This window comes from Pezoporus occidentalis, unplaced genomic scaffold, assembly GCF_034315485.1.
Source record: "Pezoporus occidentalis ecotype Australia unplaced genomic scaffold, CSIRO_AGI_Poc_V1 ctg35, whole genome shotgun sequence".
NCBI lineage: Eukaryota > Metazoa > Chordata > Aves > Psittaciformes > Psittacidae > Pezoporus > Pezoporus occidentalis.
Genome location: NW_026915483.1, coordinates 5,631,956 through 5,648,452, shown reverse-complemented (window position 1 = coordinate 5,648,452; position 16,497 = coordinate 5,631,956). Strand labels below are relative to the sequence as shown.

Below are 16,497 nucleotides of genomic sequence, written 5' to 3'. Positions count from 1 at the left end.
AAGTAAGTATTTTTTTTTTTTTTTAATTAGGTACAGGGCCTGCCTTACAGTGAGGTAGTTTCTACTGTTCTAAGGATCTGAAGAGATTGTTGCTCAGCTTCCTCGTTCATACGGAAAAGGAACATAATTCACTTTTGACATGGAAAGAACACAACTTTACTCTGTATTTCAGTAATTTGTATTATTAACAGCCATAGACAGAACCCACCCCCATTCTAGAGAAGAACAAATCTCATGATACCCCAAAGTAGTGATGCTCAAGTTCTTTGTGCATCGTTACAACCCTTGTGTCACTTACTGCCCAAGAGGATTTAAAGTACATTCTGTAAATGTAACAAAGATGTAGAACAAAGAAAGAAAGCAGATTGCCAGGTAATGCAAAACTGAAGGATGAACAAGCAGTCCATCTTCATGCACAACTGGAGACATTCAGCAATCCCAACAGCACTGGCCTCCAGCAAAGAAAATCCCATATCCTTGGAAAATGTACAGAGCAAAGACAATAAAATCTGAAATACCTTCTTCCTCTTCCTCTGTACAGTGCTGCCTGGCACAAGTAGCATCTTTTTCTTTATCCTGAGATGTAGAGGATGTCTCTGTCTCTTCCCCCATGCCTACAGAAACTTCACTGGAAGCAGTTTGGTTAGGTGCATCTCCAACTTCCCATTCCTTGTCAAATTTAAGTCTTTTTACCTCACGTCCTTCTGCTTCTGCAGGATCATCTTCAGAATGTTTATTTTTTACTGGGCTGCTCTGAGCACCTTCTGATTCAGATGCTGGTGATTCACTATAAACAACAAGAGCAGCTGTAGTTATTACTGAAGTAAAACATACTGCATCATAACACACAAGAAAGTAGCAGCTACCTCAAGTTAAACACTCTGCAAGAGGTAATGGTAGAACTCACTTCACCTCAAAGCCATTGCTCCTCCCAATTGCTGATGAAAATACAGAGTGGTCAGGCTATTCTGGTGGGTCCAAATTACAGACAATTGTGGCTTCCTGAACTCTGTTATTGACTTTTCATTTTTATCATACATCACATACACCTACAAGATGTGTTATGTAACTGTGGGAACTTGAGTTAATTGTTATCTGGACACCCAAACAGCAGCAGGAGTACACATCAAATCCTGCTGCAGACACTTGTCTGTCAAGTTATGTTACTATGCATACCTGAGGTGGCCATCCTCTTTCAGAATATTTTTTGTATGTAAATGAAAAAACTGAGAATAATAAAACCTCACAATACATCCTCCTCACCAACCTGTGTTTTTTGTCTTCTGCTTGCTGCAAGCTTGAGTCTTTATGTTCCACGCTGTCTGGCAAACCATTTGTTGTCATAGGAGTTGACAAAGAAACCTTCGGTCGATTTACTGGTCTGGGAGTTCCAGGACCATTCACATTAGACCTTGAAAAAGAACAATACAAAAACAACCCATCCTTTTAGCAGTGATTTGTTCATGATAGGCAGAAAGCAGCTAGAACTTTGTTTTAAAGAATTCCTTGCTCACATCATGTAAACTATGATAGAACTTTAAATAAAAAAAAATTCTGAACAACAAAGCCACAAAAAGATCAAAGACCAGAGTGAACAGTGTGTATGTTCATAGCTCCTCTACCCTCCTTCCCCCAGTATTCCAGGTCACACTCCATTTTTTGAGGCTACCTATTTTTGATCAGAATAGGCAATAAGGGATCTGAACCCGCTATTTCCAGAACTACCTTGCGTTCATCCAGAAAAAGTTAACTCCCAAAACTGAACTTACCTGTCAGAATACCCTGGTGAGTTTCCTGGGAACATAACACCATTCATCCGATTTAAACTATTGGTATTATTTTTTCTAACAAAAACAAACAACAAAGTTATTAATAAAGGAATTTTGAATTATATGTTTGCACAGAGTTTCCCCCAACTCAAACAGTCCCCCCACTGTCAGACCTCAAAGGGTTCTCTACTTGTACGTTATATCAGGGACACAGGCTGGGATATGAATTCACAGTGCAACAGTTAGACAGGTATCCATTTTTTCCACCACCAGCTATAGTACAAAATAAGTGCATAGCATTCAGGGATAGTACCAAACTGTACCATATCCAATTACAAAGCTGGTTGCTCATTTCTAGATTACTACAGGTAATGCTTGCAGACCACTACTGTTAACTATTGATAAGGAAAACTGAACTCTGCACATGTCTTCTCGATACAACTACTGCCAATGAAATATATCAGACACATTCTCCCTCCTTCTAACACAAACTTAAAGTTTCAAGGAAAAAAGGTTAAACTTACTCTGAAGATGGATGTACACAGCTGACAACCATGACATTCTGTAATACACAAACAATGTAAAAGTTCAGAAACAGAACCTTCAGCTTTTAACAACACCCCAAAACTAAAGTTACAGGATTTTGGTCACATCTGCTAAAATATGTCTACAGAAAATTGGGCTGAAAGCTACCAGCAGATGACAGATACATAAAAAAATACTCCTGCTCCCCCTTCACAAGGTCAGGCCACAACTGCACTACAAGTCAGTATTTTCATCAGTGGGCTACTCTCACAATGAGGCCAGCACATTAAACCTCAGGCCAAAGTATTTGTAATTTCTAACTGAAGTATCTCTGGAAAATGAAGTATTCCAAAATGCTGATCAAATTCTGAATTGCTGGAGCAGGGCTCTATTCATACACAAGCCCTGCTTTCAGAAGTGCACAAGCACTATTAGTTATTTTTGGCACAGCCATATTTCCAATGTTAAATTATTTCATCCCCACATAAAAAAAAAGGGCAGAAATAAAGATTAATTTGGTATGTTTTGCTCAGCCACCTCTCCTCCTGCATGACACTGCAAACTATGTTAGGTTTTACATCCAGAAACCCAGCTTAAAAGGCAAGTTTCTCTCTTCAAATCAATACATAGCCCAATTATACAGGGTGGCTTTTATCACAGGGCCAGCTGAATTAACCCAGATGAACTTCGATGAGGGCTCTTCATAAAGCCCGAGATGTGGTTTCACAGATCTTGTTACTGGCTAAGAAACAGCGTTGTGAAATCCCCATCTCATTTATTCCTGGCCATCTCTTTCCCATCTTATCTTCCAAGAATACAACTGATTGCATCCACTGTAACAGGGGGGGAAAAAAAAAAAATCACTCCATTTACAAGTTAAACTTTCTTTGACCAAGAAGTTGAAGTAACAATCTCAAGCCAATTTTGCCATCTGGAAAATCCTATGTGGAACTACATCCTGAAACACCATGATCTACTTTTGAATGATCCCACATTCTGAAATAAGCTATAAAATACTGTTAGACATCTGTATGCTTTTATGAAGGCACAGTCCTCTACAAAGAGGATTTAAATACTGAAACAAAAGACACTGGGGAAAGAGGCCTCCCTTCTTCTTCTACTGCACCTAATCTGAACCCAAATGTGGAAGGAAATGCCTGATCAAAAAAATTCAAAACTATTTCAGCTGATTATTTCATTTTAGCTAGAACTTGAGACAAAAAGTGACATTACACCCCTACAGACTACAGTTTGAGTACTGCACAGAGAGGAGGAAACACAACAGTTACAGCCCTGAAATTTATGTCTTAACTTTTAACATCAAAAAGCAGTTTAAAATAAGTTATGAAACAAACTTATATACTTAGAGTAGCTATTAGCTATACTATGGCTACGAGCCATAATGAAACTAACAGACCTTTGGCAGCAATTCAGAAGTTATTTAAGCAGTAGTTGTGCCTGTTTAGCTGTGCTCTCCCTCAGAAACATACATACCTTTTCCACACCTCTTAAAAATTTGTCTGTTCCTGTGTAATTCCTCCTAGGATCTGTCAGCAACTCACAGAGTCGCTGAATAGTGAAGGGGATGCTGCAAGGAAATAGATTTACAACAGTTAAATATGATTTTAATGAGTACCACTGTGAGGAAGGAATATTAATGCCTCCTCCCTCTTACTGAGAAAACAGAAAGAAAACAGTACTGACAATACAGCAATATAGAGCAGTAACTCAAGGCCTTATTTTCCCCCCATCTCATACACCAAGGTAACAACACACCATGTTTTGTGCTCACCACAACAAAACGCTCTGGTAGAATCCTAAATACATCATCCCACAACGTAAATGATCCATTAAAACAATGAAAAGGAAATCAAATTGTCAACAGGAAAATAGTTTAAGACTGTATTTATTATTCAAATGTATGGAACAAAAATGGTAAGTGATGCCAAACAAATTTGAGTCATACACTAGAGCTAAAAGAACCTCTCAACTCAATAGTTTATTTCATGTTTTACAAAACACATTTACAGAAAAAGCATTAAACATTGGAATCAGTAGAACTAACAAGTCTTTAGCTATTACAAATACTCTACTTGGCCACAACTGGGCAGTATACTTATCTATCACAGAACAGCTCAGCAACAGTAACTAAATTCAGAGCAAGATACATAAACCCATATGCACCACATTCACACATTCCAGTTCCTGACAGCTCTGTGCTCCACTTCATCCCTACTTACATGAGAAAGTGAGCTTTTAGAAAATCAGTTCTTTACATATATTTACTAGTTACCTGAGATGTCACACACTTTCATTGCACATTCACAGTACCACATTTTAACAAACTTCTGACAAAATGGTAAAATGTTAAAGTATTTTTCAATAAAATAATGCAGAATCATACATTTTTACAGTTCACTATTTGAAGCTGAAGCCATAAACATTTCAGTAATCAATCTATGAAGAATATATGATACAATACAGTACTGAAGAACCATTGTTTTTATTGGGAATATGACTGATACACCAAATCCAAAGCAGTATGTGTAGAGACTTACATACGTGTGTGTGTATCCCTATATTGTAAGTTTTATAAAAATTTAACTTTTATTTTCTGATGAACTCTGTACAGATTCTTAAGCCTATTTCACCAGCTAACACAGTATGTGCCTCAAGCTTAGGTCATTAGCTAAAAAGCCACATCTTAAAGATGCACAGATCTACCATTAGTTCAGTGCAAACAGGCCAGCATAGCCACGATAAATCATGCTACATGGCACTTCACTGTAACTAAAAGTAAGCAGTAATCAGTCCCCAGTGTCAACAATTTAATTCTGTTTTTAAAGAACTGTCTGTATATCATATTACTGTGGAAATTATAACCCTCAACTGGAAAACTCTACACAGGTAGGCTACAATGCGGCCACCTTTAGCCCTACTTCCAACACCAGTATCTGAAAGTACAGCACAGGAGGTACACACCACATTTACCCTACCAGTTAATGCCTTCCCTTGCTATTTGCCCTGAATTACACCACACCAACTTAGCTTTACTTGACTTCTGAGACTAGAAAAATTAACTTCATCAATCAGCTGTGCAGAGTTAAAGTACAGCTGCTGAAGCATTAAATACATGAACACTTGCAGAAAGTAATGGTCTAAGACAACAGGCTTTCCAAAACATTTGTCTTACTATGTTATTGCTTAAAAGTAAGTAAAATGGCAGAAATCAAGTGTTTTGGCACACAGGCAAGATACTGCTGGGTCAAAATAGGGAGGTGAAATATATCTCTTCCCCCACTCCCAAAATACGGTAAGTACAAACAAGAACAAACCAGAAAGAAGTGTTCCTTTTAACTCAGTTTATTACATGAAGGCTTTTAAGCATGACAATGGTTCTGACATTATTCATTTCCTAAAGCTGCCTCAGTATCAATCAAATTATGCTGCTGTTGAGCAACTTTTGGTCAATCAGTAATCTTTCTGACACCCAAATTCGTTATGATGTTCAGCTTCTGTGTTATGACCTCTTGTAACAAAACTCTTAACTCTAATTCAGTCACAAAGAATTTACCTGATCTGTTAACTTCTCAACATGGGTACATCACTAACTGTAGCTCCTGTTTCTCACTGATAGCCACTTTGGCTTTGGGTTGAAAAGTCCATAATTAGAGACTCTGTAATTTTTTAGATGGATTATACTGTCCGTTCAAAATCTATTTATTTCACAGAAATAAAATACACAGCTAAATCAGCAAAGGTCCTGGAGAATCACTGCCTAATATGTATCCAGCTGTACCTGGCCAGTCACCTGAAGTGACAATACAGGAACCATTCTGTGAAGATCAATAATTCTAGCTACGTGGGGAATAAGCATACTCAAAGTGTGCAGCCTGCAACTAACTCCAGAAGTTGCCTTCCTATTTTACTCTCAGTTGTAAGAGGTTTGTTTAAACAAAAGCTTAAAGCAGTTCATTTCCCTCCAAAATTTTCCACTGCAAACTGAACTTCCTTTACTGAGCAGCAGATGGCACCAAGTGTCACACTATCATCTCTGCATGTCATTCCTTCAACATTCGTCAATGTTTCTGGTTGGCAGTTAAATTTCACATAATGAATTCTTTGCGGTAAAACTTAACTTCTTTAAAATAGAAGTAACTGAACTTGGCATAAGTTTATACATGAACACCAATGCAGAAGTCTGTGAGCACTACAGGAATTGATCTTCAATGCTCAGAAATGTAATTAGTTCCAGGCATCAGCTGCATGAGTAGTCCTAATGTGCCTGCTGAAGACAACCACTTCAAATCCTATACAAACACCACAAAACAGCACTATAGTTCAGAATGAATTACAAACCAAAGATTCATCAGATGGACAGGATTCAGGAGGGATGTGGGGAAATGTCAGCCTAACAACTGTATTAAATAGTAGCAAAAAAAAAACATATAAATTAACATCTGGATTATGATGTTGTCTATTTTATCCATGTTGTGAAGACTCCTCTTTCAGAGATCCCCAATAACTTACCTCAAAACTTTCTGAGAAAGATAAAGAAAATGGCAAAGTCTTTCAAGAATTTCCTACTCCAAAGCATTCTAAAGTACAGATAGCATGAGAATTTGGCTCTGCAAGCATATTACACAACGTCAAGTGAGGTACAGTAAGGTTAAACCAGCCAATCTGTGTTTCCTTTGAAACACATTTCCTCTAGAAAGACCCCAAACCAGGGGTCATTCTTAATTTATCACTTCCTTGACTATAAAAAGAAACTTAAAATTTTTAGGTACTTCTACTGAACTCTTTCCCTAACTCTTATACAAACACCAATAAAAATATCCTAATAATAAAGTCACACCAAGTAGCTCCCTTCTCCACTATAGCACCCTGAAATGGCATTAATAACTCTAAACAAGAAGCCTGAGTATATCCAATTGCACCAACCAAAACCTGCTGTTGATGCTTTTTGGACACATCACCACATGATTCAGCTTTCACAACAACCACTGTAGGAGCTGCAGGATCGACTAAATTAGCTAGTCTACAATCCTAGCTTCTGAAACATCCCAAAGCATCATTTTCTTTAAGGTAACTAATGCAAACAGCTTGCTTCCTCAAAGACTGGGTGGTTCACTTCAAAGTATGAGGAAGTTAAGCACTTAAGTGTTACAGCAATAGATCAAAATAGCAGGGCCACAGAGTAAGCTTTAGACTTGTTATCCAGAGGTTTGTTTAGTACACTTTGGAACACGAGAAGATAACAGCAGCCCATTCATTATCTCTCTCCCTGTGAGAACATTACAAATTTTGTGGGCAGAGAAGCATTAACAAAGAGCTGGGGGAGGTGGGAGACAGGCATAAAGAATAGGTTTGTTTTTAAATTCCTTCAGTGAAGTAGCCTGGTATAAATACTGGCTAGCTGAGAACTTGCTGAATCTCACATTCTTAGAAGTATCCTACACAACAACAATAGGGAACAGGAGGGAAGAGGAGATCTGATTTACAAGAGACACTTAAACTGCAAATAAATTAAGTAGCATGGAACAATGACAGTGAAAGTTATTAACCTAGCATCAAAACAGGATACTAAGGACATGTTAGTACCACCTGCAAATCTAGAACATCAGGGTTACTGACAAGCTGAGAAAAAAATGCTGAAAAAGTCTTTTGCAAGCATTGAGACCCACAGCAGGATGACTCAGCTTATGGGAAGTCATCTAGGCTAGAAACAAGAACACTACACGACCTATTAAAAAACAGACACACCAGGTGAGACATCAAAATCAATCAGGAGCTTTATTTCAAAGGAAACAAAATTTCCACAATTACGAAGCCAGCAAAGGGGACACACTTTAAGACACTGTCAGCAATAGATCAAATACTCCAAGTCTCTCAGTTAGCAAGTATTGCTCTATCTGTAACTTTGACTCTGGAACAACTTAAGAGTTCAAAGCCAGGGACAGTTTGCCTCCTGGCCACGCCAGGTTCATCACAGAATCACCTCTTCAAAAGCTACTGAACTGCCATAAAGGCGCTGAGAGCTGAACACAAAAGACTTTTCAATTAGGTATTTCAAAATAGGCTGAAAGAAATCTAACTTTACTGTCTATTTTACCTGTTAAATGCACAGAGTGATGCCATGCTTCACTGAATTGTGTTACTTAAAAATGAGCTACATATTGAAAACACCAAAGTGACTGATGGGTCACAGGATGTCCTGATTTTCATTCAAAGACAGAAAAATAAAGTAAAAGTTCTGAAATTACTATCATGCATTTCCAAGGTATGTATTTTGCTTCTGCCCATCTACTTGAGGAAACAAAACGAACAGTCACAGATAGATACCAAGTTAAAAACTGGGAAAAAACACTTCTGTTATCCTGATTTTATAAAACAAATTATACATACCCATTAAAACCAGCAACAATTTTCAGGATTCTTTCTTTCATTTCTTCAAAAGGAATATATTCCACATTTGGATTGGGGGGCCCTCTTGGTTCAGGAGCTGAGGTTCTGAAATCATCCATTACTTTCTCCAGTTTAAATATGAAATAGCCTTTAAACTGAGACCACTGAACCCTGCAAAAAACACAAAATATATGCAAGTCAGCCCTAAACCCACAGAAAACCAGTGTAACTATGTTTGCAAAACAACATTCATGCTGGTTATGCCAGTTCAAAGATAAATGAGGCAAGTAATGCAGTATTATTTTTCTTCCTGAATTTTAAGCATGGTAACTATTCAAATAATTACAGAAGAACAATATTATGCAAGTCAATTGCCATTAACAACAGGGTAGGCCATTTCCTTTGAGAACCAATACCCACTTACAATTCAAACCTCAATGTGAAATATGTGCTTATTCTACACAGTTTACCAGTAAGCCTACATGCCACCTAAAGCCTTCACTGAGCACCCAAGAGAAGGGGGGAAAACCAAAAACAAGAAAAAAAGGAAAGGGAAGAAGTGTTCTCAGTCTGGAAACCACACAGCAATTGTACACAGCATTATCTGCTTCAGTTACAAAATGTTACTGAAAGGCCTTTTGTAACTAACTGCTCAGTATCCAGGCACCTTAAAAGCATTTAATAGCACCTGTTTTCCTCAGAAAGGCAAATATTTTGTGTAACAGTTAGAACTTGCCGATGAACATTTGAGCAAAACAACTGACTCCTGAAAAACTTTCCCACAACAGTAAGTAATTAAGGTCTTTCCAAAGTACCTTCTGCCTTACAACTTACAAGCCTTATCATTTACAGAATCCTATACATTGAGATTTTCAAGCAAATGTGTCTCACATTGCATACAATGGGCAAAGCAGGAAAGTGCTGAGAAAGCCCTTCTACACCCATCACCCTACACAACAGCCAGAAGCAGTTCTGGGCCTCCTTTAGCTACTGTGTTTGTTAGCAGCATAGGGAGCAACTTGAAAGCAACCGATTTAGTTCACTTACTATCAATTTTCTTGTTTTAATGCTGATGCAGGACAGGGATGCTGGTGGAGGCAAAGAAGAAACGGAGAATAACCAATCAACAGTAAAGAAAGATAAAAACTATCTTTGACATTTATCTGTAGCATATGCAATCTGGAAGAAGAGGTTCAGATCAAACAAGCATAAGATCTGAACTTTTGCTGAAAGAAATGCTGTTCAGCCACAGGCTGTACTTCTACAGGCTGTCAGTGGTAGCAGTTCTATCTTAAACAGCCCTGACTATTTTCAACCCTTCGTAACATATGACCTTCTGCTGGGCTGATGCAACTGTCTGTGCTGTGAGCTACATGTGGTGACTCCCCAGCAAAGTGACGACGCTTCTTTCCTGCACACTATTCCCAAGCACTGGTACTACCAAATATAAACCCCCACACCAATGAAATCACATTTGCCTACCCTCTCCATAAACACACTGCCATGTTATCTTTGCCTTCATTTTCTCCTTGGTCTCAAAGAAGTAATTATGAGATAAAAAGGGGGAAAGCTTAGCTCAGGTTTACCTACAGAGATTCAAATAACCCCCAGCCTTTTATTAAGAATGATAAATTTGCAAGAATGGGGGAATCCGATGAGGAAAGCAACTTCCATTTTCCTTACAAGAAACCATTAAGCACCTCACAACAGAGAGCACAGGCTGTAGTGAATAATAGAACCAGAAATTAAAATGGAAAGTAATAAGAAACAAGGTCCCAGAAGAGAATGTCATAGATATATTAAACAGCATCACTAAGCAAAACAACTGGATTATTGCTCCAATCAGCATTATACAGGCAAAGCTGAATACTATGTTTCCAGTGTACAGTATCAGGCATTACTACTACAAACATTAAACTAGAAAGCTATCCAACTCTGCAGTGCTACCACCGTGATACCAAAGCTTGCATAATAAGCCACAGATTTAAGACATAAGCACATCACAAAACACACACAGAAAAGACACAGTAAATAACCCCATGCCAGAGTAGGATTACTCTCAACGGAGCATCCCAAGAGCTTTACTTGCCTCATGAAAGAAGATTCCACTATTATTCTAAATATTTTTTGACATCCCCATTTGGATATTTTTTCCACGCTTTAAAGCTTGAGCTGTTCTTTGTTTTCATTGTTACTTCTTTCTTGCTAAATATTAAGACTTTTCTTTTCACAGACTATTAACCCAGTGTTGTGTTGCTGAAATAAACCAAAGTCTAAAATGGCAACCTACTGCCTGACAGCAGAACCCACCAGCTCCTCTTTACAGACTGAAGTCTAGAAAACTATCACTTGTTTTAAACCCATGTAATTTGATTTAGTATTTCCTCTATTACAAGAAGACTAAGAACTTACATCTGCAATACACTGCACTACTGATATAAAAAGCCTCTTTCATCCTGTATTTCAAATATACAGTGACTGCGAACCAGGTGATACAGTCCAGCTTGCAGACAAAAACAGCAGTTTAAGGATAAACTGATCCTGCAGTCACAAGTCTGACTACAGCTAACCCAGACATAGCAGCACCAACTTCAGATCAACTAAACAAGCTGTTGCTAGCAGCAATGTAACAACAGCAGCAGGAGCTCAGGCCAGGCTTGCTGTTTAGGCATCTACTCTTTCTCAAGCAGGTTTTTCTCACCACTTCTGAATTCCCTGCTGCTGGGGCTGCACTACTTAGCAGTGTGAAAGCTAACTGGTTAAAAGCAAGTGTTAAGTTCACATTTCAAACCATAGATGAAAGCAGTTGTTTATGGTACAAAATGCAGTTAGTTGCAAGTCAGAGGTGTCTCATGCTTCTAGAGCTCCTGAGCTCAGTGTTGTAATTTAGACATTGAAATACATGCCCATTTAGAGGATGGTCTTGACGGACTTTCAATCTATGCAACTAGTTTCTAAGGAACAGTTTTATCCCAGTAGCAGAAAGTTACACAAACTCCAGCCACTCAACAGGAAGTAGTATTTGTACCATTAAGACTGAGTCAGCTCCAGACTCATCGATCGTGTAGACAAAACTCAGTCCTGCATCAGAAACACAGTGGATTCCTGGACAGCAGGAAGAAAGAGTAAAGGTTTCTGGAGTCTACAGTGCAGGTCACTTTTCTCTTTTAGGCCTGACACCTCTATCATTATCCTAAGATGAAGAATCTCTAAATTGTGTACAACATCCTTCAGTTACCTCCTTCCTGCCAACCCAGTAAGCAGCAGTCCCTCTTCCCCTCTTTCTTACCTCATCTACTTATCATTCTCTGCCATTCTTCCAGAAAAGAAGCAGAATTACACACTATTCCTACATAAGAAAATACTTGAAAAGTAAGGGGAAGCAGTGCTGGAAAGCTGATTTCTGCTTTCACCCAGAACTGCAACTGCTTCCTTTTCCTTCAAATCCAGTCCCTTCCTCTGCAACAGCAGCATCTACCACAATGTTATCTGACAGTGACAGTCCACCTCCTATACAGCCGTGTACTCTGCCTCTATCTTAAGATAACTCTGAACAAGTACTCAGAAAAGAAATATAATACACAAGATGGATTTACATAAAAGAATCTTAATTCAAGCAAGCTTAATTACACGTATTTGTTAAAGAAACTTATCCACACTTGTGATAAAGTCAGAACACTTAAAATTGTTTATAAAAAATTACACTCAAATCAACCTACAAAACTGAAAAGAATCTGGCTTGTATCTGAAAAAAAAAAAAAAAAATCATGATTTTAAATTAACTCACTTCTGACCAAAAACCTTTATTTCTGCAGGGACAGTAAGACTGGCTTAATTTCCATTTACTGCAGTGGAAGTGATTAAAAAGAGGGAAGTTACCTTTCCTGTTTTACCAGTCTATAAAAGTGCCATGGAGAAGCTGGTGTCAGCTGAACACCTGAAACTCACATCTCGTCCACAGAGAAAAACAATTCATTCATAAACAATGGGTAGAACTAATAGCCAATACAGAATAAAATTTAAGATTAAAAATGTCATATCCTCCTAATTATCACAGCAATCCATAGCTACACCTCTACACATTAAGTTATCAGTATGCACTGAAAGCCTGGTCGCTTAGACAGGTGGACAGCCGTAGTGAGAAGAGAGAAACAAACAGCAAAATGGCCAACACCAGTTGTCAAGAAAAATTCCCCCACATGTATCAAGCTCCTCGAGCACAATTCCAGCATTAGGATGCAAGACCTCTATTGTAGCTGCTTTGTTACCAAATGGGAGACACTAAAAATGAGCAAAGTTCGGTCAATACCTTCTGCAGTTAAATAAAGAGCCAAATGGAAGTAGAAGGTCACTGTTCTGCACAGCTTTATGTACAGCTCATTAAGTTTCATACACTGGAAAATAACTGACCAACACTCTAACAAAACCAAGTTGAAGAAATTCCATGAAGAAAATGCTATTCATGCTTTCTTCTGAGCAGGCTTCTTAAGAAATACTTAGCCTTCCCACTCAGCAGTGTACATTATCAGCCTTTTCTAAACACATACTGATGACTTCTAAAACATGCTTTTCCTGCCTGCTAACTTTGCTGTTAGCAACTTTGAGAGCTCTTTTATAGTCACTTAGAAAATGAAAATCCTGTGAACATTGTATGATCTGTAATATTATCTTCACAAACAATGCTTCAAAAAAAAAAAAAAAATCAGTGTTTGGGTTCAGTGGACTCTCATTCTATTGTAGACAATGAAAGCATTGAAGCTGTTTACATTTTATGTCTATCTAAAGCACCTTTCACTACAGTACCTGGGTCATCCTGTGCAAATATATTTGTACAAGGACATCTCTCCTGACTAAGGAGCCTGTAGTTCCAGATACTCCAAATCATCATAAGCTGGCATTTTTTCTTAAGAGTCCTCTGCTTCCCCAGGGCCAGCTCCTGCACCATCCTTCCCTTAATAGCAACCTAAAGGTTTTGCACTGACATACAGGGAGTAAGAGGAAGAAACTGATTTTATTTAAAAAGCACTTAAAAGGGAAAAATGTCACCACAGGCAGTAATGAATGGCTGAAAAGAAGTCCCCAAAGCACACTTCACAACTAGAGCTTGTATAAATATATATATATATATGATAGATACATACCATAGCAGAGCCACACATCTCAAATCTCCCAGGACCAACATAAGTGCTAGTAGTTTAACTCAACAATTTATCTTTTTCTTTAAAAAGTACTTTCAATAGTCAAGCAACAGATGAAAACATAGATGTATCGGAGTCCAGCACTTCAGGCCTGGTACATTACTTACATATGATACTGGGGTTAACATATGCCAGTAACTGTGCTTTAAGGTATGAAAAGATGTTTAACACCATAATACAGCACCAGAGTGCAGCCCCTGACCTTGCCGTTTATGGAAAAATCAGAAACGTAGCAGAAACACGGATAGAAGAGACTCTTGGTGTTTGAATACGCTTAGTTCCATTTTATAGAAATTAAACAGGAAAGCAGGCAGCAGCTGAGCAAACAGCCAATAACATGAGAAACATAAGCAAGTTCTGAGAATATTTACATATAATGAGAAGCAACATGATAAAAATGCTAAAAACCACCCCCAGTAATAAAAGGTAAAGAAAAAAATCCACCCTACAACTACACAAGACACCAGGATGGGTAAGAATTACTCAGTGAGGACAGGAAAGTTAAGCCCCAAGTAAGGCACAAAGGAGTGCAAGTGAACTCCACAGTCAGAATGGTATTACACTAACGTACTTATTCCTGGAAGTTGATGAGGCAGCAAAAATAGCAACTGAACAGGGAAGGAAAATAAGAAGATTAAAAAAAAAAACAAGAAACCCCGACTCACATAAACAAGGGACATTCTCTGGCATTACCAAGGTGGGTACAAGGCAAAACACAATCCTAACTAACTGTTCTCCAATAAAAACAAATCATTTCACACCTGTACTTGAACTACATGATTTTCTGTTGGAACTAATCCTTTCAGCACAGATCAACTGAAGTTGGCCAAGCAACATCAACCAAGTTTGGAATCCATCAATTCTATTTGCTAAACAGCACGCTTCAACAAGGGACAAAAGTCACTTTCCACAGAAAGCAGTTCAAGTAACCTGATGCTATGCTTTGATTCAAAAGATGAATTACTAGCACCAAGTTGCCTGCAAGGTACAATTGCTTCTCTACTAACATGATTTGCACAGAATTAATCTTTCCAAACATGCATATCAAAACCAAAATCACATTTTACATGGAAATAATCTAACCCTATCACTCCCAGAGCACAAAAGACTTGCCCCATTCCCTTATCTCCTGCTTACTCAAAATGTTTGCACTGATGAAACAGAGAAAGCAGCTTTTTCCCTTACAGCACTGATAATTGTGAAATAGGAGAACCCTCTGTCAATAGCCTGCACGACCAAGATGATTTTTGTATGCCATTGAATTAACTGCTTATTTTCTTCCAAGCACTGTGCAAGGTTTTATATTTGATTCTTTTGTCACTTGGTATATTCACTTTGGAAGACTTGAAATCTCAAAAAGAGCAAAAAAGCCTGAAACATTTAACAAACATTAAAACCCAAGTAACAGAAATAACAGCGAAGGGCACCTTAAGAACCTGAAACAGAGGAGAAAGTCTTGCAATCTGGAGAATCGTAGAAACACATGAACTTTCAGAGAACTAGAACAAGAAAAAGTGAAGTTAGGACTGCAAATCCCTACCTCCTTCATACACACACAGTGCTTTCCCTACATTTAAGGAAAACTACTGATACCAAACAAGTGTATGTAGCACTCACTATACTGGAAGGCTTTACTACAACACAGTGGTCCCCAACACTACTACATGAGTTGGGACATTAAGTGTAAATTGCACTGGAAGTCTCCACAAGTGCAAAAGACTATTCGGATATGAGACATAACACTAAAGAAGTACACTTGGCTAACACACACTTTTGACAGATCTTGAAGGATTTCAAGTTTCAAATTTCAATAAGCCCCATGGAAGGCAAACAGGACAAAACCTAACATTAACTAAAAAACAAGAGGAAGAATTCAGAGTGCCTGAAATAAGGCAACCTCCTGAAATGAAGGTACTGCAATTATTTCATAAATCTTTCTGGAACTGCTTCACAGATTACAGGTTTAATTAAGAAAAACATTATACTGAAGGGATATTAAGCTTCTAGAGACTTAGCTATGTACTTAAAACATTAAGAGTCCCAGGAGCCCTGGTGGGATGTCTGCCTTCAGACTTCAGTGTTTAAGTTCATTACAAAATTACTTGGTTTAAATTTTAAAGAGGATGCCATCTGTTTTGGAGAGATGCGATATACCACAAGGAGCATCAAATGAAAACAAAGCAGATCTACTATTGATTCTGTTCATTGAACAGGCTATAAAAGAAACGTCAGAACTTAGTAAAAGAAAGCAGCACTTCCCTCTCCACCCTTCTATTGTTAGCTCTCTGACAAGCAGAAATTAAAGTACTAAATAGTGTATTTAGGAGGCAAACACTTAATACTGAACTAAACTGATTTTAAGGCAAACTCCTGAGAACACAGAGGGTAATCTCTGAGGGATTCACTTAACATATAACAAGAGAGATGAGTCACTTAGATTAGCTTCCCCCCCAACCCCCATTTACTGCTGACTTAGATTACACTCCCACAGAGACCTGTAGTAAGTAGGAAACAGGTGGTTTTAAGTGAAATAACTTTAATAACCAATTCTTCTCTTTTGTGCCTTGCTCTAGAGCTCTTAGAAGATAAAGATATAC

The 16,497-nt window shown here is 38.1% G+C and overlaps 1 protein-coding gene and 1 long non-coding RNA gene across 2 annotated transcripts in view; both read right to left on the bottom strand.

Annotated features, from left to right (window-relative positions):
• The window catches only part of LOC134169621 (uncharacterized), a 640,302-nt gene that overhangs the window by 443,837 nt on the left and 179,968 nt on the right, over positions 1 to 16,497 (bottom strand). The gene's annotated exons all lie outside the window — the stretch shown is intronic.
• PPP4R2 (protein phosphatase 4 regulatory subunit 2) overlaps positions 1 to 16,497 on the bottom strand; it is a 66,941-nt gene that overhangs the window by 2,807 nt on the left and 47,637 nt on the right. Inside the window, exons 4-9 of the mRNA XM_062630346.1 lie at positions 8,703 to 8,873; positions 3,789 to 3,882; positions 2,294 to 2,331; positions 1,770 to 1,844; positions 1,268 to 1,411; positions 519 to 787 (exon numbers count right to left, since the gene is read on the bottom strand). Of these exons, the coding sequence (XP_062486330.1) occupies positions 519 to 787; positions 1,268 to 1,411; positions 1,770 to 1,844; positions 2,294 to 2,331; positions 3,789 to 3,882; positions 8,703 to 8,873 (791 nt within the window). The remainder of the gene's footprint in view (positions 1 to 518; positions 788 to 1,267; positions 1,412 to 1,769; positions 1,845 to 2,293; positions 2,332 to 3,788; positions 3,883 to 8,702; positions 8,874 to 16,497) is intronic.